Source organism: Hemiscyllium ocellatum, chromosome 19 (genome assembly GCF_020745735.1).
Source record: "Hemiscyllium ocellatum isolate sHemOce1 chromosome 19, sHemOce1.pat.X.cur, whole genome shotgun sequence".
Classification (NCBI taxonomy): domain Eukaryota; kingdom Metazoa; phylum Chordata; class Chondrichthyes; order Orectolobiformes; family Hemiscylliidae; genus Hemiscyllium; species Hemiscyllium ocellatum.
Genome location: NC_083419.1, coordinates 70,369,223 through 70,391,869, shown reverse-complemented (window position 1 = coordinate 70,391,869; position 22,647 = coordinate 70,369,223). Strand labels below are relative to the sequence as shown.

At 43.3% G+C, this 22,647-nt stretch overlaps 1 protein-coding gene across 2 annotated transcripts in view; it reads right to left on the bottom strand.

Annotated features, from left to right (window-relative positions):
* kdm5a (lysine demethylase 5A) overlaps window positions 1-22,647 on the bottom strand; it is a 216,135-nt gene that overhangs the window by 120,367 nt on the left and 73,121 nt on the right. For both annotated transcript variants that reach the window (XM_060840034.1, XM_060840036.1), the window contains 4 exons: window positions 9,457-9,576; window positions 4,006-4,164; window positions 2,457-2,638; window positions 231-393 (listed from right to left, as the gene is read on the bottom strand). In XM_060840034.1, coding sequence (XP_060696017.1) covers window positions 231-393; window positions 2,457-2,638; window positions 4,006-4,164; window positions 9,457-9,576 — 624 coding nt within the window. The remainder of the gene's footprint in view (window positions 1-230; window positions 394-2,456; window positions 2,639-4,005; window positions 4,165-9,456; window positions 9,577-22,647) is intronic.

Sequence of the window (22,647 nt, the reverse complement as noted above, 5' to 3'; positions counted from 1 at the left end):
ACATTTCACTATATTCATTCAGGTAATACTTTGGAGATTTCACTGGCATGACTAATAAGAATTTTAAAATAATTTCAGAATGCATAAATATCAGTTTATTTTGTTTTAAGAACTACTACTGCAGCCTGTAAGCAAGTGACTCAATTAATTTCTTCCGGTGACAAACAGCTTCTCAACAAATCAGATGCAAGCTTGATAAACAAGATCAGAAAAAGGAAGAACAAACATACCGGGACTCCATGTTCCATAAGAATATTGGGATTCATGATGGTCACCAACTGGTGCAGCAGATCTGGCTGAGAATGGAACAGTTCTGGAGCCAGCTTCCTCATTACCTGTTCGAGTTGTTCAGCAGCATAACCTGGCACCCCATACCATGTTTTTGGCTCCCCCCTGTCAAAAGGTAGTGAAGCAATACAAACTCACTGTTCATGTTTCACACCATGAAGAAACTTGAAAAGACAGGTGACAGTTCTGGCAGGGACAATATCTCTACAAAAGAAAAAGTAGAGTGCTGCACAGCATCTTATCTGGCAAGTAACTTTGTTTAATCAACTTGTTCAGTAAGAAAGCATGGTTACACTCAGCATTAGATCACAACACATTTCAGACTTGTCTAATAATCAGAATAAGTCCTTTCTATCCTCCCAGCGGTGAAAGATAAAATCTAGCATACAATGTTTAATGGAGTGCAGAAAAGAAAGAGACCTGGGAAGAATGTACACATCTTTCAAAGGGAGACAAATTATCAAGACTGCTAAAAACAGAGGCCAAAAAAAAAAGGTGCTTCGACAAAAACCTTGGTCTGATCTCAGCAGCAGTCTGTGTCCAATTCCATGCATCACAATTTAGGAAAGACAATGTTCAGATGGTACACAGGAAAGTTAAGAGAATCATCCAAGGGATAAACAGTTAGTTATGCAGCATGATCAGACCAGAAACAGTTGGAAAGCAATTTAATGGATAAATTTGAAATATGAGAAGTTTGGATACATTTGCAAAAAAGATGCAAAATATTTTCACAAGAGACTTCAGGCCAGGAGCAAAAGAAACAAAGGGGAGTTGAGGACCTAGAATCCAGTCTGAAAAGTAACTTCAAATAGGAAGCTAGATAAATATTTGGAAAGAAAGAAAATTATGGTTACAGAAAAATAATAAGGTAGTGATCAAATTGATTGCTCTTTCAAAGAGCCAGCAAAGAGGACTCTTTTGGTACTGTACAATTCTACCACAGTCATACCTCTCTGTGCTGCAAATACATGGAAGCGGAAAACTTTTTCCCAGAGTCAGAGAGAGTCTTACAGATCTACAGCACAGAAAGAGACCCTTCAGTTCAACTTGTCCATGTCATCCTGATATCCCAACCCAATCTAGTCCTACTCGCCAGCCCTTGGCCCATATCCCTCCAAACGCTTCCTACTCATGTACCCATCCAGATGCCTTCTAAATGTTGCAATCATACTATCCTCCACCACTTCCTCTGGCAGCTCATTCCATACATACCACCCTCTGAAAAAACTGCCTCTTCAGTCTCTTTTATATCTTTCCTCTCTTGCCCTAAGACTATGCCCTCTAGTCCTCTACGCCCCCACCCCAGGAAGAGACTTTGTCCATTGATCCTATCCATGCCCCTCAAGATTTTATAAACCTCTGTCAGGTCATTAAACAGATCTGCTGACAGTGTTGAATGAAAACCATTCACCTTGGGTGAAAACATTAAGGAGTAATTATTTTACATTCCCTTTAACCTACTGAAAAATTATTTTCTTGACGGCTTAGATGACAGCAGTGAAACTGTTCTATTTGCTTGGAAAACTTCGGCTGAGGAGTAACCGGCAAATGAGTAAACTCAGGGTTCATCAAAGCTTTTTCACTACAATCAACATAATGGAACGCTGACCACTCAACTGGATTGTGTTGGCACAATCATGCTAAGAAAGCCCATATACCAGAAAGAGGGCAGTTTCCAGTATGAGCACCCTCCACTCAGTATCCACAAAGGTCCTGTGGGTGTAGTATGGTGGCGCACCAAGCTTCCTACAAAACCAAACTTAACCTGATCGCAAACAAAATTCTTCAATCACACAAAGGCCATTCCAAACAATATCAAACTGAGGAGCAAAACTAAAGATGTGACAGCAATTGAAATTGAAATTCACACTGAAATGCAGAGACTCCCTGCTTCAATGCCACCAAACTGACAAGGCAGTATTTCGCTCACTTGAAGCTAATTTGGATATCCTGGTTAGTACTGCACAGTTCACTGAAGGGAAACAATCGCAAATGGAAAATAACTGGTCACGTTTGTATGTTAAGCTGTTTTTACTGTTAATTAATGTCTTTGCACTATTCCAAGAAACACAGAATGTATTCAAATCTGATAATGCGGAGCTGTTCAATAAATTGTCCGATTTATGCTCTGACTTAGACAAGAAAAGACCATTTCAATTACAAACCAGTGGAGGTAGTTGATGGAGTAGCTCCAGTGGTCTTCAATGTGCCAACAAAAGGAAGAGAAGCACATCCCCACATAAAGCCAAGGAATTTTCATTCCAGAGATGTCCGCGTTGATATGAGTCAATACCGACTGCTCCAGAATTGGCATATTGTTCAGATTCCAACCAGAACTAGCATATTCCTGAGAAAAGATGAAGAAACCAGACAGTGAAATACAAGTAGGGAATAGTAAATTAGAAAATGAGTGCAAGAGGGGTAATGCAAAGGTGGGTGAGGCAGACAGAGAGGTGTCAAGGACAACAATTTCCACGACAAGACAGTTTTCACTGACTTCCACAAGCTTTCACAAGTTAAATTCCACTTTATCTCATTTGAGACGCACAGGGAGACAGGACTGACAGTGCTCAAGTAAAATGAGAAGAGTTCTTTGTTCCTCAAACCTGATGCAAACATACTTGAAGGTTTGCATGTTTCACCTGGCCCACACAGGGATTGCATACCAAAGAAATCAGTCTACACAAACTAGAACAAAAAGGAATGCTGCTGTCACATGCAAGTTTTTAAGGGGCTCATTTAATATTGCACCAGCTGCAATCAAAAACAGAAGGCTCAAATTTTCACTGCTGCTCATAAGCAGCTTTGGAGGGGCTGGGGGGTGAGTGCATTGTTGGCTGGGTGATACCATGATAATTGCAGAATACATCAGACCAGCTCCTCAATATGGTTCCTCCTATTTTATGCTTTTTTTACACAACTAGGTTTGTCTCACTACTGTGCACTATCAGCAATGGCAGATAATTAAAAATGGGTTCCGCGAAGATCTGCACATTGGACTGTGGAGGAAGTGCTTAGCCCGCCAAGCTGCTGGGTTATCATGCAAACACTTTGTTACCATGTTGGGTAACATCATCGGCGCGATTTCCGTGAAGCGTTGTTGTTCTGTCCTTTTGGTTTTTTTGCAGTCTGGTCTGTTTGGGGGGGGGTTTGGAGTGCAGGTCTTCTTTGCAGCAGTTTGTACACTGGGTCTACATATCTGTTGATGGAAGCTCAGCAAGCTAACTAACTTAATTAAAAAGGGATTACTGTCGCAATGCAACTTTGCCAGAATCACAAAGACTGCTATTTTCTCGTGCTCCTTTGTGCAAATACCCAGAGATACACGTTTCCAATCATCACGGGCCTTAGGAGTTCTCAGCTGATACTGTGGCTTCCCTGCTACTCTTCATGCTTGGGCCTTAGCTGCACCTCCACTGGTCATGCAGTAATGGGTCACATGGCCTACAGCTCCAGCCTCTGGAGCTCACCCAGCAAATATCCAGTAGCTTGAACAACAAATAAATAGAGTTGATCCAACTGTGGCAGTCTCCTGCAAAATTCAGCTACAAGGTATACTATCACATGAAAGTAGCTCATGACTCTGTTTTTAATAATCAGCAAAATTCAGCTCAACATGCCAGAGTGCCACAGTTTAAGTCTCAGGCAACCAAGATCAACACCAAACACTTCTATGTGGTGAAGAGGATAAAAAACAAAACAATAAGCCCTTACCTCTTCTTCAGGCATGAGCCTTCTTTTGGTCTCTCTGACCGGGAATCCACTACCAAATTCCTTTGAGGTAATGTCAGCACCATACTCCACAATAACATCCTCCTCAATGCTGCTCACAAGTCGCCAGAACTCCTTCTCCACCAATTCTGTTGGGACCATCTGCCAGAGCAAGACAGACAACCAGTACTTAGTGTTGACCCAAAACTAATATAGGAGTGGAGGGGCAGAGGGGCAATTAGTGATCAAAGTGGTTGATATTAGGAAAGGAATTGAAAGGAGCGATGGTGCATAGATGCTGGTGTTGAGAATGACAAGTGTAGACAATAATGTGATGGATCTGAACATACTGGTATGATTATCTGTTTTTGGCCGTCCAAAAGGGATTTGAAACAAGGTGTCACATATAAAAACACAAGATAAGAGCACACGGTACTGGGAGTGATAGAAGGTTGACCAATAGGAGTGGGATAAATTGATCATTCTTAGGTTACAAAACTGCATCTAGTAGACTGCCATAGGCAAATCAGTACTGGGGCAAGTCCCTGTTCACAACTTGTGTGGATGAAATCTTGCACCTTGGACAATTAAAAGAGCTCAGGCTCCAACATTTTTGGATCACTAAATTTGCATCAATCACATTCATACTCGTCTGTCCTTGACCACAAGTCAAATAAGTAGTGCTTCTTGCGTGATATTGCCCCTCCATGATTCATCTCAAGGGTCAGCACTCTGACACCAGCTCAGCACTGAGCAGAGATGCTTTGAGCAGCAGACACTCCAGATGTGCTTTACTATGGACTGAACCAAATCTCTCAAAAATATACCAAGACGACAGCAGAGACTAACTACTACTTATTTTACATTTTTCTCAGTTAAGTATAAGAGGTTGCATCCAGATGCAATTCGGTTAATCAAAGTAAATCGACTTTAAGCAAAACACAATTTTTACACTACCAGTTAAAATACAGACAATATAAAATTAAAGGAATTGGCTTAACTATAACTCTGTCAAAACGCTAAACAAAATAATAAGTTTATTAACTACTACAAAATAACTGCTCCAATTTAGTAACAGCGCACTAAGGTGCTCGTGGTAAAGGCAAATTCAGCAAGATAGATTGTTTCACATGTAATTCTAGCAGTAGGAAGAAAATCCCAGATTTTAGCTGTAACAGACAGAAATAACAGTTTTCACATCTAGCTTCAAGACTTCAGCAACTGCAGAAAATTAAAACCAAAAATCCAGGTGGAGGCCCCACCCATTTAGATTGGTTCTATTGTTTCAACTTTTAAAAAATCCCAAGGCCTCGCATGTTATTTACTTTATTGCCTTTGAACAGTCCCCCTCACTACCTCTGTCTCAACCTCTCCATTAAAAAAACAAAATGCACATCTAATAGCCATAGTAACATCACAGGTTGCTGTGCATCACACTACTACCCACGAACCTCCACACACTACAGTCGCAACACATTGCCTGCCTGCCATCTTTATTAGTTTCTTTAGGGGCAGGGGACGCAAGGTAAGAAAGTTAGCTGGACAGTTTATCTGCGATATCAGCAGTCAAATCCTGTAGAGCCTGAGGTTACCATGAAGGTCTTCTCAAGGCATGGTGAGCATCAGACTAAACTCACCACTAGTCAGTTGACTAATATATTTATATGCAGCCAAACCTCTACAACACCCTTTCAAATGCACCCTTTAGATTCAAGCTTACGCCTTTTTTGTTTAAAACCTCATTTGTGGCCATTACTTTGTCAAGATTTGCTTGAATTACACATCAACCACAAAGCCAGACCTGTGCCATGTCAACCAGCGAATGAATTTTCTTTTTCAAGACATGAAAACACTACACATACCCCACTAGCTCTCCCACTCACTACTCATAGTCAAATTAATGGAGTACTATCGGTTCTGCACTCTCAGAACATATAACATACATCCCATGTTTTGTTATTTTCTGCATACATGCAGCCATAGGTCAGAGGGGCACATAATCAATTGTTCAATTTCAAACAAAACAGGAATTGCTGGAAAAACTCAACAAGTCTGGCAGCACCTGTGGCAAGAAAGCAGAGTTAACATTTTGGTTGATGACCTTTCTTCAGTACTGGACAAGAATAGACTCTGCTTCTTTGCCACAAATGCTGCCAGACTTGTTGAGTTTTTCCAGTAATTCCAGTCTGATTTTCAGCATCTGTAGTCCTTTGGTTTTATTGTTTGATTTGTTGTGTAATAATGCATGGCAACAATAGCAATCTATCATACTAAATGTGAGCTCATGGCACCATGTTAATTACTCCACATGCTGGAGAAATTAAAAATACATTTTCAAAGTATACTAAACAGGTAATAATTGTCAGCTATCATTGTCATCTTTCAATAACATCACACAGAGCAGAGTAGGTTTACTGCAAGAAGTTGAATAAAGGCAATCCACACGATAAAATGCTTCGATCATGTTTTAATCTTTTGTCTCCAAGTGCAAAATGCTCAACCCCAGTTGGCAGCTAAAAGTTTAAGTCTTCAAACTCCTCTTCAAAAGCGTCTGCAAATAGTCACAGCATCCTAGTTTAGATGAGCAATAAATACTGGTTCCTGGTCCTATTTCATTTATTATACAGTTACAGCTTAAATTCACTATTTTCAACTCAGTTTAATTTTTGTGTTACCTTTCTTATACCCAGCCCCACTGGCCTCAAATTCCTCCTCACCACTTCCTTACTGCCCTTACCCACCTTCCCATGCCCATATCACTGGCCCCCACCTGCCCAAATGGATCTTTAAACCCATCTGGTCTCACCTACACCCAACCACAACCAGCCTCTTCTTTACTAGCCTCCACCTAGTCCCTAACCCCAATCAACATTCTCCCACCTGCAACCTCTCCAGTCCATTAGCTCCTAAACTAATTCTTAGAGAATTAAAGAGGTTTTGTTGTTAGTTTAACATCTTAATTTTTTTTATTTTTCAACTGTGCAGGAGTCAAAAAAATGCAGCATGTTTCATATCACTCATCAGGAGCATATGGATTCAGGGCTGTTCTACTCCTGGAGAAAATTGTTATGAAGTTGAAGGCACGCACTGTACTTTTAAGAGAGAGTGAAAGTTGAAAAGCTGGCACACACTTGTCATGTGACTGACAGCAGGCAGAGTGTCCTGGACAATTTGAAAATGTAACACTCGAGCTGTAACTACACTGGGTTGTTTTCACAACAATTCAAATTCAGTTAATCAATTTAAATTATGCCCCAAGATACTAACATCTAATGAAATTTGAATTTAACTGTTTTGACAGCATTGAACCAAAAAGGCAATCCAATGTTTTGAGGTACAAAAGCAGGCATTTTGGCAGGTTAGCCAGAAAAAGAGCACCTTCTGCCACTGAACAACTGCTATTCAAAACACACTCTCTAAAAGGTACCTTTTCTTTTTCATATGAAAAATCTGTGCAACAGAAGACTGAAGACAAGCCAGGGAGATCTACAGAGCAGGATCGACACAGCTCGCTGGTTTTGAAAATTGATCTGCTGTAAATTTAATTAGGGCTTTACTGGATCGTATATTGTCACAGAGTGAAAGGTAGTTTAAAGAAAAGTTAAGAGAAAGGTGAATTAGGGTTGTGAACACTTGTTGTTTAATGTTCACTTCTGGAGTTAAAGAATTTTTTTATCTTTAAATGGCAAAATTTGGGGTAGTTCTCTGTCACTCATACTTTAACAGATTACAAGGCGAGGTCAGCTTTGAGTTTTGGTTTAATTAGCAGAAGGGTTCACCCTGCGTTGTAACAGAATCACAAATAACGTTTGGTTGATGTCCAGAGTAAAACACTAGAAAGGAAAGGAAAGCAAGGGTAAAAATTTAAGTGACTAATTCAGGAGGCTATTTACCCCAACATGACCTTAAAACGCAAGTGGTTAGGCCAGCATTTGTTGTCCATTCCCAACTACCCTCAAAAAGACAATAGAGGTAAGTCTAGAACTGCTGAAGTCATAGAGGTCAAGGACATCCACAGTGCTATTAGAGAGGAAGATCCTGACTCTGATAGTGAAGGAACTGTACACAAAGTTAAAAATCACAACACCAGGTTATAGTCCAAAAAGGTTTAATTGCAAGCACACTAGCTTTTGGAGTGCCGCTCCTTAATCAGGTGATTGTGGAGGACACAGTTGTAAGGCACAGAATTTATAGCAAACATTTACAGTGTGTTGTAACTGAAATTATACATTGAAAAAATCTCAAATGTTTGTTGAGTCTTTCATCTGTTCGAATACCCTGCCAGTTTCACAAAAGCTTTGAGAGTTACAGATGAAAGACTCAACAAACAATCGAGGTATTTTTCAATGTATAATTTCAGTTACAACACACTGTAACCTTTTGCTATAAATTCTGTGCCTTACAACTGTGTCCTCCACAATCACCTGAAGGAGCGGCACTCCAAAAGCTAGTGTGCTTGCAATTAAACCTTTTGGACTATAACCTGGTGTTGTGTGATTTTTAACTTTGTTACACCCCAGCCCAACACCAGCATCTCCAAATCAGAACTGTACACAGTTTGTAAAAATACAAGTAACAGTTCCAATTCAGGATGAGGAGTGACTTGGAGGGGAATTTGCAGGAATCGGAGTTGCTACATGTCTGTTTCCCTATTCCTTCCAGCTGGTAAAGTCATGAAATTGGATGACAGTCCAAGAAGCTTTGGTGAGTTGTCCTAGTGCACCTTGTAGACATTACATCTATAGCCACTGTGTGTCAACAGAAGACAGAGAAAGTGTTTGGGGTGGTGATGGGTTGGATGCAAATCAAGTAAATCTGAACAATGTGAAGCTGTACACATTCAGGCACGTGACTACCGTCTAGTAAATGGTGGCCAGATTTTGGGGAGGCAAGTTACTTGGCACAGAAACTCCTGCCTATGACATACTCACATAGCCACAATACCTACATGGCTGGTTCAGTTATGTATCTGGCTTACATCATTGAATGATGTGGAACAATGGATAGATTCTCTTCGTTCATGGCTATTGCCTGGCACGTGTGTAGCACAAATACTTGCTGTTTATTATCCCAAACCTGAACTTGTCCAGGTCTTACTGCATATGGACATCTGAAGAGTCGTGAATGGCGTTGAACATTGTCTAAACATCAGCTAAAATTCCTAAGTCTGTCATTATAATGGAGGAAAAGTAAATGTTGAGGCTGCTTCAAATAGCTGGGTGAAAGCACAACCTTGAGAAATGTCCGCAGTGATGTCCTGACACAGAGGTGACCAACTTCCAACAACCATCACCATCCTCCCTACTGGCTATGTATGAATTCTAACAATTAAGAGATTCCCTCACCCTCAGATTCCTTCCCCTCCCCCACCACTGATTCTCACTTGCTTGGGGATCCTTGCTGCCACTGTCAGAATTATGCTAGAAGCATTGCAGTGACCCAAAAGATACTCACATGTACTGGCATGTTGAAGTAGTCAGACTTGAAATTATCTGCCATCTCACCAAAACTTTGGAGCGTGTACTCCCTGACTGCCTGCTCAAAGCCAAATGCCTCTGGAGGTTTACTGCATGCCTGTGTATATAGAGGACAGAGAGAAAAAGATTAAAGTTAAGGTTATAGGGAACTTTAAGCTCACTCCAGATATTATATACCTACTTCCATTTGTACAGGCAAGTACTTACTTCCTGTAAACCAGAAACAAGTTTGATAGTATGAAAGCTTTCAGCAATGATAATTTGGGACAAAATTAACAATCAATTAGACAAAAGACAGAATAATTAGGAAAGCAAGCATGGATTTGTAAACAACAAATATCTGTTTGAATATCTGGATTGAGATTTTTACCAAGGAACAAACACTGGATTAAATGTGCTGCCTTCATCCAGAGTACATTATCAAACCACATTGGAAAGTCAAAGTGACAAGTAAATCAGTTGGTCAACAAAACTGAAACTGATGAGAGGAAAAAAAAATAGTAGTAGTTGTGAATGGCTGCTTGAAACTGAAGAAAGGTACCCATTGGGGGTTATCCATACTGCTGTTAGGACAATGAAGGTAAAATGCAGATGCTGGAAATCTGAAAGAAAGAAACAAACAACGTTGGAGAAACTCAGCAGTATCTGTGGATAGTAAAAAAAAAGCTTTGAGTTAGAGCCGTTCCTTGCTTTTGGAATGTTTTAGTTGGATGTGGGGTTTCAATATTAACATAGATGATACTATGTTTACATAGTCATACAGATGCATAACCTTTGATCCAACTCACCTATGCCAACCATATATCCTAAAATAATCTAGTCCCATTTGCCACCATTTGGCCCATATCCTCTAAACCTTTCCTATTCATATACCCACTCAGATGCCTTTTAAATGTTCCAATTGTACAAGCCTCCAACACTTCCTCTGGCAGCTCATTCCATACATGCATCACCCTCTGGAGGGAAAAAGTTGCCCCTTTAGTCCCTTTTAAATCTTTCCCCTCTCACCTGAAACCAATTCCCTCTAGTTCTGGTCTCCCCCAACCCAGAAAAAAGACTGCCACTTTACCCTTTCCATGCCCCTCATGACATCAGAAGACATAGAACAGGCCAGCAGTTGATATTTAATTTGTGCATTGATACGTTTTAGTTAGAGAAATAAGGTGAGACAATTTACAAGGTAAAATTGAGTGCAGAAACAGATCTGGGGATTCGTAACATCTCTTCTGAAAAAATTTCTTTGCGTAAATGTAACAAGATGAAACTAGATTTTAGTAGTCAATGATGGAAAGTTTTAATAATTGATTAACTTCAGAATCTCTCTTATTCTGGACATGTAGTGAACTAGACAAAATCAGGAGTCCATTTACCGCTCTTCCTTGTTGAGATCAAGCCAAGAAATGAAACGTGTGTTTCTAATTTCCAAAAGGCATCAAAAAATCCTTGATTTAGTCCATGACAAAGTTTAATACATGCTTATGACATTGATAGAACAAAAATAAAGCTGCAACATATATGAAACAAGAATGTTTACTTGTCATGTACCCCTCTCATACACATTATCTGCTTTTTTTAAAAAATGTCAAGAAACAAAAAATACTATAGATCACACATCTGTTTTGTCATTCAAAATGCTTGTGGCTGATCTTCAGCTTCCTTTCCCACCCACCCTCTACATCTTTCAGAGTTTCTGCAGCAGGGAACTGAGTTGAGGTGAAATACAGGAGATCATAAAGTATGCCAATACGTACAGCGCCTTGGCAAACATGTGGGACGGTCTGGCAGCATGGAGGATCATTCACAGAACCACTTAGCACCTCCTACAAAGTGATCTACGAACAGAAACTGAGGCACCCTATTTTTTAAATGGAAAATATTAGTAAATGCGTTGAAGCCAATCCTTTGCCCTGGAAGTGCTCAGTACTGCTAGATCAACACATCTGCTAACCAGCGTCTCAGTTTCCACTACAGGACAAGGGGCCTATTAACATCACACTGCTCCAGCAGAAACACTAAGGTCCAAAAGAATCTGCAGTCTCACCCAGCCAATGTCAGCAACTTGCCAACAGGCACATTTCAGTCACTGAAGGAGCACTTGGCAGGAAGAATGCCAAGAGCATCCACATTGCATGCGATACAAGGTGGATATTTGAGATTAGTTGTGGGTTTTTCTCATTGTTTGCTGCAGGCCTTTCCTGATTGCTTGTGAATACAGATATCTGGTAGGGGAATAGGGTGCATTACTTGGAATAGGAAGTTCCTTGTAACTCTCAAACTCCTTTGTATGTGCCCAACTGGTGACTATTCATCTTTCTCCTCATCCCATGAAGTGGATAGCATCTGATCCATAGTGAATCTGACATCCTGGTAAATCCAGACACTTTGTTCTCCCAGAGGATGCAAAGCGAGATAAGAGAATAAGAGTTCCCACTACTTGCAAAGAATGCTCCTTCAAATGCTTGCAAACTGTAATATAGTACAGATCCTTGTTGAAACACATGTTTCATCGACGCAAATTCACTGTAATGCAATCGAAGAATTGGGGACATTTCTACAGCACAAACTTTTAAAATGGTATTGACTATAATGCAAATACAGCGCCAACTCTTCAAGTGCTGTTTCTAAAGCACAATTTTTCTATATTGCAGGATTGCACAAGAATGCAACCATTGCATTATGGAAAAATGGACTAAAAACTTACTCCACGAGGAATAGTATAAATGATGATCACCAACACAATGACTGAGAATGCCACACTCACCCCAATTTGAAGTTCCAGGTTGGTGCAAACGAATAGTACAGCTCTCCTGACCTGCCCCATGAAACACAGCATCCTTAAGCACTGCTACTGACTAAATGTGCTGTAGGAGTCATGCTTCCAAAACATTTTGTCGCTAGCATCTTCTCCCCTCTACCTACATGATTTTCCAGTTTGCTGCCTCCTCTCACAGTGTCCTGAGCAGGTTACATTTATAATAGCATTGAAAGGAGAACCGACGTTTCGGGCATGAGCCCTTCTTCAGGAATGAGGAAAGTATGCCAAGCAGACTAAGATAAAAGGTAGGGAGGAGGGACTTGGGGGGAGGGGAGCATTGGAAATGAGATAGGTGGAAAGAGGTAAAGGTGAGCTCAAAGGCGGAGGAGCAGCAAGTGGAGGAGATGCAGTGGAGAGCATCATCGATCATGTCGGGGGGGGGGGGGGATTGCTGTCTTTGAAGAAGGAGGCCATCTGGGTTGTTCGGTATTGGAACTGGTCCTCCTGGGAGCAGAGGAGGACCAGTTCCATTACCGAACAACCCAGATGGCCTCCTTCTTTAAAGACCGCAATTTCCCCCCAGACCTTATCGACGATGCTCTCCACCGCATCTCCTCCACTTCCTGCTCCTCCACACTTGAGCCCCGCCCCTCCAATCGCCACCAGGACAGAACCCCATTGGTCCTCACTTACCATCCCACCAACCTCCATATATATCATATCATCCATCGTCATTTCCACCACCTCCAAACGGACCCCACTACAGGGATATATTTCCCTCCCCTCCCCATCAGCATTCCGAGAAGACCACTCCCTCCGTGACTCCCTCGTCAGGTCGACACCCCCCACCTCCACTCCCAGCACCTTTCCCCTGCAACCGCAAGAAATGCAAAACTTGCGCCCACACCTCCCCCACCTTACTTCCCACCAAGGCTTCCACATCCACCACAAATTCACCTGCATTTCCACACACATCATTTGCTGCATCCGCTGCACCCGATGTGGCCTCCTCTATATTGGGGAGGCAGGCCGCCTACTTGCGGAACATTTCAGAGAATACCTCTGGGACACGCGGACCAACCAACCCGATCACCCCGTGGCTCAACACTTCAACTCCCCCTCCCACTCCACCAAGGACATGCAGGTCCTTGGACTCCTCCATCGCCAGACCATAGCAACACGACGGCTGGAGGAAGAGCACCTCATCTTCATCCTAGGAACCCTCCAACTACAAGGGATGAACTCAAATTTCTCCAGTTTCCTCATTTCCCCCCCCCCCACCTTGTCTCAGTCCCAACCCTCAAACGTTCCTAACCTGCAATCTTCTTCCTGACCTCTCTGCCCCACCCCCACTCCGGCCTATCATCCCCACCTTTACCTCCTTCCACCTATCGCATTTCCAACGACCCTCCCCAAGTCCCTCCTCCCTACCTTTTATCTTAGCCTGCTTGGCACACTTTTCTCATTCCTGAAGAAGGGCTCATGCCCAAAACATCAATTCTTCTGCTCCTTGGATGCTGCCTGACCCGCTGCACTTTTTCACCTCTGATCTCCAGCATCTGCAGTCCTCACTTTCTCCTAATAGCATTGAAACAAATGCATCTATAGTGAGAATCAGTCAGAGCCATGCAGCACTAAAGGTACCCTTCATCCCACTGAATCTGCACTGACAGATCTACACTAACCCCACGTTTCAGCACTTGGCACACAAACCTGATTGTTCTGACATTTCAACTGCCCATGCATACACTTTTTAAAAGGTCATAGTTTCCTGTCTCTCTCGATCTCCTCGGCAGTGCATTCCAGTTTCCCACAATGCTCTGGTGAAAAAAAAACACTTGCCGCAAATTCAATCGAAACCTCCTGCCCTTCAACTTAATACTATACCTCCTTGTTGGTGAACCTTCAACTAAAGGGAACAGCTACTTTCAATTCACCCTGTTTATGTCCCTTATAATCTTACACAAGTCAATAAGGTCACCCTTCAACCTTCTCTCCTCCAAAGAGGATAACCCGAGCTTATTCAGTCTCTCTTCTTAGCTGAAGTGATGCATCCCAGGCAACATCCTGAATGTTTTCTGCACCCCCTTCTATGCAGTCACATTCCTCTTACTGTGTGGTGACGACAACTGCACACAGTACTCTAGCTGTGGCCGAGTTGATGTTCTGTACAGCTCTAACATAACCTCCCTGCTCTTATAATCTATGACTAGACCTATAAAAAGTGTCCATTTATGCCTTCACTACTTCCCCAATAATTTGCTCTGCCATCTTCAGCCCTAAGATCCCTCTGTTTCTCCAAGCTTCCTAGAGTCTTACCATTCACAGAGTACTCCCTTGTACTATCACTTCTTCTGAGGTGCATCACCTCACATTTATCAGGATGAAATTCCATTGCTGCTGATCCAACAAATCCATCTGTTTTCTGTAACTCAATACTTCCTCACAATTAATAACCCAGATAATCTTAGAGTCAACAAGCTTAGTCATTTTCCCCTCAACCTCTCCATATTCCCATCTGTTTCATTGATCACAAGCAATGAAGGGACCAGTACAAACCCCTGTGGTACGCCCTTAGCCAGACAAACAAACTAGTCAGCTACCACCACTCTGTGGCTGGTCACTAGCCAATTCTGAACCCAACTTGCCAAGTTATTCTGGATCCCACGTGATCCCACATTCTTCATCAGATTTCCATGTGGGGATTTGTGAAAGGTTTTGGCGAAATCCATAAAAAAATCAATTGCACTTGGTCAGCTCAAAAAAAAGATGAGTTTTTTTGCCTCCCTCCTACAAAGCCACTTTACTATCCCTGAAAGATCTTTCAGAACTTTCTCCAATACTCTCCCTACCAATGACATCAGACTTGGTAGTCTGTAATTCCCTGGTCAATTCTCTACCATCCTTCTTGCAAAGTAGAACCACATTAGCTGTCCGCCACATTGGCAGCTCCCCTGTGGCCAGAAACGATTTAGAAACTTGGATCAGAGATTGTAATTTCCTCCCTCATCTCCCACATAAGTCTGGGATGTAAATCACCCAGACCTGGATATCTGTCCATTTCAAGTCCACCAAAACTCCATTATTTCATACACTACATCAACTTGCTCAAGAACTCCAATTCCTCTGCCTGAATTCAGTTTTTGTATCCTCCTTCTTCAGAGTGAAGACAAGGAGAACATCAACTCATTTAATGACTACCAATTTAGAACCTCAGGCTGTTGTTGCAGGGACAGGAGTTTGAATCCTACTCCGACAAATCTTGATTCTTACTCTGACATGCAACTCCAGATCCACCTTACAATATAGTTGACCCTAAACTATACTCTGGACAATACATGCTGTTCTAGCCAATAATACTGTCAAAAAGGTAAGTTAAATGTCTCAGTTAAGGAATGTTTATTAAAGCAAAACTATAAGAGGTATGAGCCAAAGGCACGCGTATGGACTTAAGCCACAGATTAGCAATGATCTGATAGAATGGCAGGACAGTGCAGAGGGGCTGAACTGCCTCCTCCTGATTCTATGTACATAATCTTGCAAGTTGACTCACCTCTCCTTTTTACTTGTCTAGCTTCTCCTTAAGTACATGTATGCTGATCACTTCAACCACGCCCTTTTCAGCAACAAGTTCCACACTCTCATCATTCTTTTAAGTATACAAGTGCTTTCCTGAATTTCCTATTGGGTGCATTGGTAACTACCTTATAATGACAACCTCCAGTTATACCCACCCCTTTAAAAGGAAACACAGTTCTACACCCACATGACCAAAAGCCTGCACATTTAATCCCTCTGCTCTAAAGAGAACAAAGTCTTCTTCCTTTTGTTTCTTCATGTACCAAAAGTGCTTGTTCTAAAGCAGACTTATCAGTATTCTCCCCTAACCTCTCCTGATAAGTTGGAAATAGATATAGTGACCATATAGAAAATGGAGCTCAGAAATGTTAACTAAAATGGCCCCGGCATATTGGCTGCATTTCCCGACATCCTAAGCGACAGGCTAAGCGAAACTAATTGCTAACATAGCAATTTGTAAGAAGCCAGCCTAGCGGTAAACAATCCTCCCCACAGGTCCATGAGATAGTACATAGCACAAGATAAAAGGGCAACCATCAGAGGAATACTGGAGCCTCATTGTTTTAGAGCTGTACTAATGAATACATGTGTAGTTTAGAGCAATTTTTGATATCTGAATGTTACCTTGAACAGCAGAGTAAGAATAATGAGGGCTATGTTAAGAGCTTAACCAGATGGCTGTTGGTATCTGTGTGTGTGTTAGATTTAGAGCACTTTTTTTGTGTAAGCTTCCAATAAAGTATGCTTTGTTTAATTTTACACTGTGCGATAGCTTAATGATACGGGACTCTGTATTGCGTACGAAGTTATGTATAAATGTAACAACTTTCCCTATCAACGGTGAGAGAATCCATCCTTTAGTACCAGGCTTGGTCTAAGGTGGCTTTTCTCTCCCAAGCCTTGTTTGTATATTCGTATACTGACAGTCTTGAATAAAAACAGTGCTGTTGAAATGTGTTAATCAAGTGGTGGTTCTCTGTTCTTGGACAGGCGTTCACAGGAGCTCAAGGCTGAGCTTCCACATTTTGGTGGCAGCGGTGGGATCCCAACGGAAGGCGGCTCCTGGTGACGGTTGAACAGGACACGGTCTTGCTGTGGCAAGGTGGACACGGGCCCAACTAGGACGTGAGTATACCGTTTGGGACTTGCGACTAGTGTCTCCCCAAGTCAGGGGCGAACCTGGATCCAACTCACCGCAGCAGGAGCCGCTACCGGACGGGATCCAGAATGAACCAGTGAACAGCTTTTTAAAGGGACCACCACAAAAGCGCTGGGAGTGCTATAGAAGGTAGGACAATTTTTTTTTTTAAAAAAAGGGGGCTGGGAGCGCGGGGAGAAATAAGAATAGTTAGATACGTACGGGTTTAAAGTCCCTTGGGGTTAGAGTCCCCATAAAAGCACCACAGTACGTCTGTGTGAGAGGGTTTAAAGTCCCTTGAGCAGGATCTCATAAAAGCACCGCTCACAAGTAGTTGTTTAGATACGTACGGGTTTAAAGTCCCATGGGGTTAGAGTCCTCATAAAAGCACCGAGGTACGTATGTGTGAGAAGGTTTAAAGTCCCTTGAGCAGGATCTCATAAAAGCAACACTCACAAAAGGTTAGGGAAAGTTTAGGGAACATTATGGGACAGTTCATGGATAAATGTGAGGATCCGGGATCATTAATTGTAACAGTCTGCGCAGAATATCCTGAGGATGCGCAGTCACTCAGGAAATTGTCAGGATGGCTAACAGAAAAATTGGGACCTGATGAATGGCCTGCAGGGGGTACGTGGAAATTGGAGATTGTAAAGAGAGCTACGGAGTTAGTATGGAAAAAGGGAATAGGAGGAAAGAAGGGTAAGAAAATTATGGCTAAACTAAGAGATGCATGCTTAAAAAAAGAAAGAGGAAGCTAAACAACAACACGAGCAGAAGGTTTACAACAGTTGGTTACATAATGCTACAAAAAGGGGGCTAAGTGTCACTAAGGATGGGCTTCCTTTGACCCTCCACGAGCTCAAGGTTGCATGTGCAAATTTTGATGAAAATATTAAGAAGAATAAACGGTTGGCCAACCAAACGGTGGAGACGGCATTGTCAGACCTGAGGCTGGGTGCAGGATGGCAAGATAAGGGAATTAGTTCTAGGTATGTGGAATCCCCTCCTCAACCCCCTCCATTGGGTACAATACCCCAGGAGGCACGTAGTGAAAGGAGTTTTACCCCAAGCACAGGTAAAAAAGGATATTGGCCTCCACCACAGTGTGAACCCGAATGGCAATTGCCCTACCCTTGGACAGAGGAGGCTGACGATGACAGTTCAGAGATAGAAGAACCCCCAGGTCACATGTTCCCTATGCGTACTGTTCCTAACCCTCAAGCGGGACGGGTAAGAGTCCCCGCCCAGCCAAACGCTGTCCCTCCTGTCGCTGCGATTCTTCACCCTCCTACCCTAGAAATTTTTACGCCATGGAAACCGCAGGAAATTTTGGCACTGACTATGAATCTCCCTGACAAAGATAAGGATCCACAAAAATGGTGTGAATCAGTTGAAAGTATTTGGCAGGCTTACGGGGCAGTGGGGGAAGATATCTGGAACTTTTTGAGGGTTGTGTTTATTGGCTCTAAGTGGACAAAATTTTTGGAAATATTAAATATGCCCCCTGGTGCCAACAGTTGGACTGCCTTTACAGCACAACACCCGAATCAACAACAACAGGAGCAGGAAATTAAAGAAGCAATGCGGCAGGTCCTCAGAAAACCGGTTGACTTAGTAAAAATCATTGATTTAAAACCAAAAAAGGGGGAGGGTGCTGAGGAATACCTACAGTGGTTTAATGAAACTTATGGCACATATTCTGGGGACCCTCTTTTTCCTTTGGGAGCGGGGGCTGTCTCACAACAGTATAATAGTCTCTTGATGAACACTTTGCCTAAACCTACACAAGATAGATGGAAAACTAACAACTTAAATTGGATCAATTCCTCACAGGGTGATACAGCTAGGGCAATTAAAGCATTATGGGGCGAGGGTGACGGTCCTAAGGCCGAAAAACTTATTAAATCTGAATTTGTTGTACGGGAAAGTGATCAAAATACCATGGCCCCCTTGCGGCAACCTCCCACCCCTCCCCAGCAGACACAGCAGCAAGGGCTGTGGAGATTACCCGGTCCCCAGCTGCAGTCTGACAATAGAGGCTATCAGCTGGAACCGGATTTTTATGTCCCAGGCTGGCAAAACCAAAAGGGCGAGTTTCACGCGATGCAGCACCCAAATGGTCCAGCTAGGGGTGGTCCTTACTCACCAGGTTCCTCTGACTGGCGTGGCCAGCTGTGGACTCCCAACCTCTGGAACTCGGGTTATCCCGGTCAGCCCCAGACAGGCAAGGGTTGCTTTAACTGTGGACATCCTGGCCATTGGAGACGAGATTGCCCTAAACAGCCACGAGGTCGAGGTAGCTGAGGAGGAAGGGGCCGGGGTGCTCAAGGCACCCCCAGAGATGGCTATGGTGGCCAAAATCCGTTTATTGATATACTACCACCCCCACCACAGTGATATGATGAGATGCTGCCTGTCTTTTCTCACAACGCCATTCCAGAGCCCATTGTGACCCTGTTAATTGAAGGTACCCCTGAACGCTTTTTGGTTGACACAGGAGCATGCGCATCTTCACTAGCAGGGACCCACTATCCTTGTGGTAACAAAATTCAACGTTTGCTGGGGTTTGAGGGCAAGTTTGTGCCTTATTAAATTACTAAACCATTGAAAGTTAGCTGGGAAAATGACGAATGGGAGCATGAATTTATAATTAACCCCCACATTGGTATCAACATCCTAGGACGAGATATTCTTGGTGGTCTTGGCGTGGTCATCAAGTGCACCCCAGAAGAGATCCGCTTGACACAGAAAGGCCAGTACTCCGTCTGCATTCCAGCACGTTTTTGGGCACTTTTCCCTGACTCTGACAGTGACACCCAGACCCCTTTTCGCTACCCTCCTCATGTAACGCTCTGTTATGATAAGTCAGGAGTTGACCAGAAAAAGGAGGAAAAGTTTGAATCCTTGCTAGGCAATCAGTATATATTTACACGATTGGCTAAAGTTAAAGGGAAACAAGGTACGGCTTGGTACGTTTGGGTGCCACCAGAACTATGGGACCAAGAGCCCGGTATTGCCCCACATCAAACTATCTTAGTTCATAAGGGATATGTAGCAAAGGACTTAGGACCCATGGTAGCACAGGCTGTAACCTTGTCAGATCCGAATGTAATGGGGTATCAGGACTTAAGAGACGGCCTTTCCATCGTCTACCTTGACCATCCCGAACCAGTATTATCCACGCTACGGCAGCATGAAAGTGGTTACAGCCAGGTCGAAATTGACCCTGCGGTCTGGGCCACCAACAAGTACTGTGTGGGTTTGGTGAAGGGAGTTGCCCCTGTCAGTGTCATGTTAAGGCCAGGAGCACGGATCCCCAGTATTAAGCAGTACCCTATCAAGAGTCAAGCTGTGGCCCCTCTACGTGGCTTGATTGATCACCTACTGGCTCAGGGAGTTCTGATCGAGCGTCAATCACAAGCAAACACCCCTATCCTTCCCGTAGCTAAACCAGGTAAACCTGGCGAGTATCGCTTAGTTCAGGATCTCCGTGAAATTAACAAAATCGTGGTGCCCTTGCACCCTATCGTCCCTAATCCTGCCACCATACTTGCGGCAATCCCTCCAGAGGCGTGTGTGTTCTCCTTGATAGACCTACAAAATGCCTATTTTGCTATTCCCCTAGCCCCTGACAGCCAATATTTGTTTGCCTTTACCTTTTTGGGCAAGCAATATACATGGACGAGACTACCACAGGGATTTTGAGATTCCCCTACAATATTTTCTCAGATCCTCCAAAGGCAACTAGACCAGATCCATTTGCCTTGTCAATCTACCCTGGTACAATACGTGGACGACCTTTTACTTGCCAGCCTTGATGCCCTGTCGAATGAAAAGGATACTAAGCACCTCCTCAACAAGCTGGCCGAGTTAGGTTATGTAGTTAACTATGACAAGGTCGTCATCGGCCAACGTAAAATTAAATTCCTGGGGGTAGAAATTTCAGCGCGTGAGCGTAGGTTGGCCCCGGATAGAATTGGTCCGATTGTTAATACTCCGGCCCCTACCACGGCTAAGCAGATGAGACGGTTTTTGGGATTAGTTAACTTCTGCAGACAATGGATTCCTAACATTGTCCCCTTAGCAAAGGTTCTCACCCACTTTACCACTGAGCGACAGCCTTTCAGTCTATCCGACGCTGCACTTGAGGCATTTAACCAGTTGAAACAGGCGCTACTCAATGCTCCTGCTTTAGGGAGACCCCTCTATGATAGGCCTTTTCAGCTTTTTGTGGCCACTACCTCGGGCTGCGCGGTCGCGGTTTTGACGCAGGACCATGGAGGTTCCCGTAGACCGGTGGCATATTTTTCTACTAAGTTGGATTCTGTGATTAGTGGTCAGCATCATTGTATTCAACAACTGGCTGCTACATATCTGATGGTGTTGGCTGCAGCAAACACAACGCTCCAACAACCGGTCACTGTTTTCAGTCCTCATGCAGTAGTTTCTATGTTGGGCCAAATGCAGACAACACCTGACCTCTGCCCGCCAGTCTCGGTATGAAATCTTCCTTTTAGGGAACCCCTTGTTGACTTTCAAATATTGCGCAAGTATTAACCCGGCAACTTTTATGTCTGACATCCCTGCTGAGACTCCAGTCCCCGTTCACGATTGCGCCCACAAAATCATGCTAGACACGAGGCCCAGATTTGACTTAACTGACCACCCCTTCCCACATCCCGATGTCACTTTGTTCGTGGATGGTAGCTCCTCTGTAAACAATGGAGAAAGGGTGGCTGGATATGGTATAGTGGATGCGGGGGGTAGGATTGTGGAGCAGCATCGCCTCATACCCACAGTATCCGCTCAGAAAGCTGAATTAATTGCATTAACTAGGGCATGTGAGCTAGCCTCCGGACTTACAGCTAATATTTATACTGACTCTAGATATGCTTTCGGGGTTGCCCATGATTTTGGGACACTATGGGAAAATTGAGGCTTCCTCACCTCGTCTGGGACCCCTATCGTACACAGGGAGGAAGTCATTAATTTGTTACAGGCCATTCAAAGTCCTCGCGAATTGGCCATTATTAAATGTTCCGCGCACTCTGCCAGAACAGATCCGGTTTCTATGGGAAACAAACAGGCAGATGAAGTTGCTAAACAGGCTACGGAGCTCCCTGGCTCCTTTATGATGGTTCAGAGGAAATCTATTAGGGCCTCAGTTCCTGACAAGCCGCCTCCCTCCACCGCTGATATTGTTGCTTTACAGGGGGACGCCCCTGACAATGTACTTCATGAATGGACTGATTTGGGATGTTTCAAAGCCGTTGACGGTCTTTGGAAAACCCCAGCAGGCCAGGTGTGTATGACTGATGTTTTAGCCGTCTGGGTGGTTGATGTTGTCCATCACTTAACACACTGTGGGGCTAGATAAACTGCAGATTTAGTCTGGGAATCTTGGTGGCATCCCAGTATTCTGCAATTGGCTAGAGCACAAACTAAAAAATGCTTGACATGTATGCAGCATAACCCCGGCAAGGGGGTCCCCTGTGAACAGGGTAGAACCCCGCTGCCTGAAGGCCCCTTCGATACGTTGCAAATGGACTTCATTGAGCTACCCAGAACGGCCAAGTGTAAATATGTTTTAGTTATTGTAGATGTTTTTAGTAAATGGATTGAGGCTAATCCTGCAGCCGATAACAAGGCTGACATTGTTGTTAAGACTTTACTCAAGGAGATTATTCCTAGAT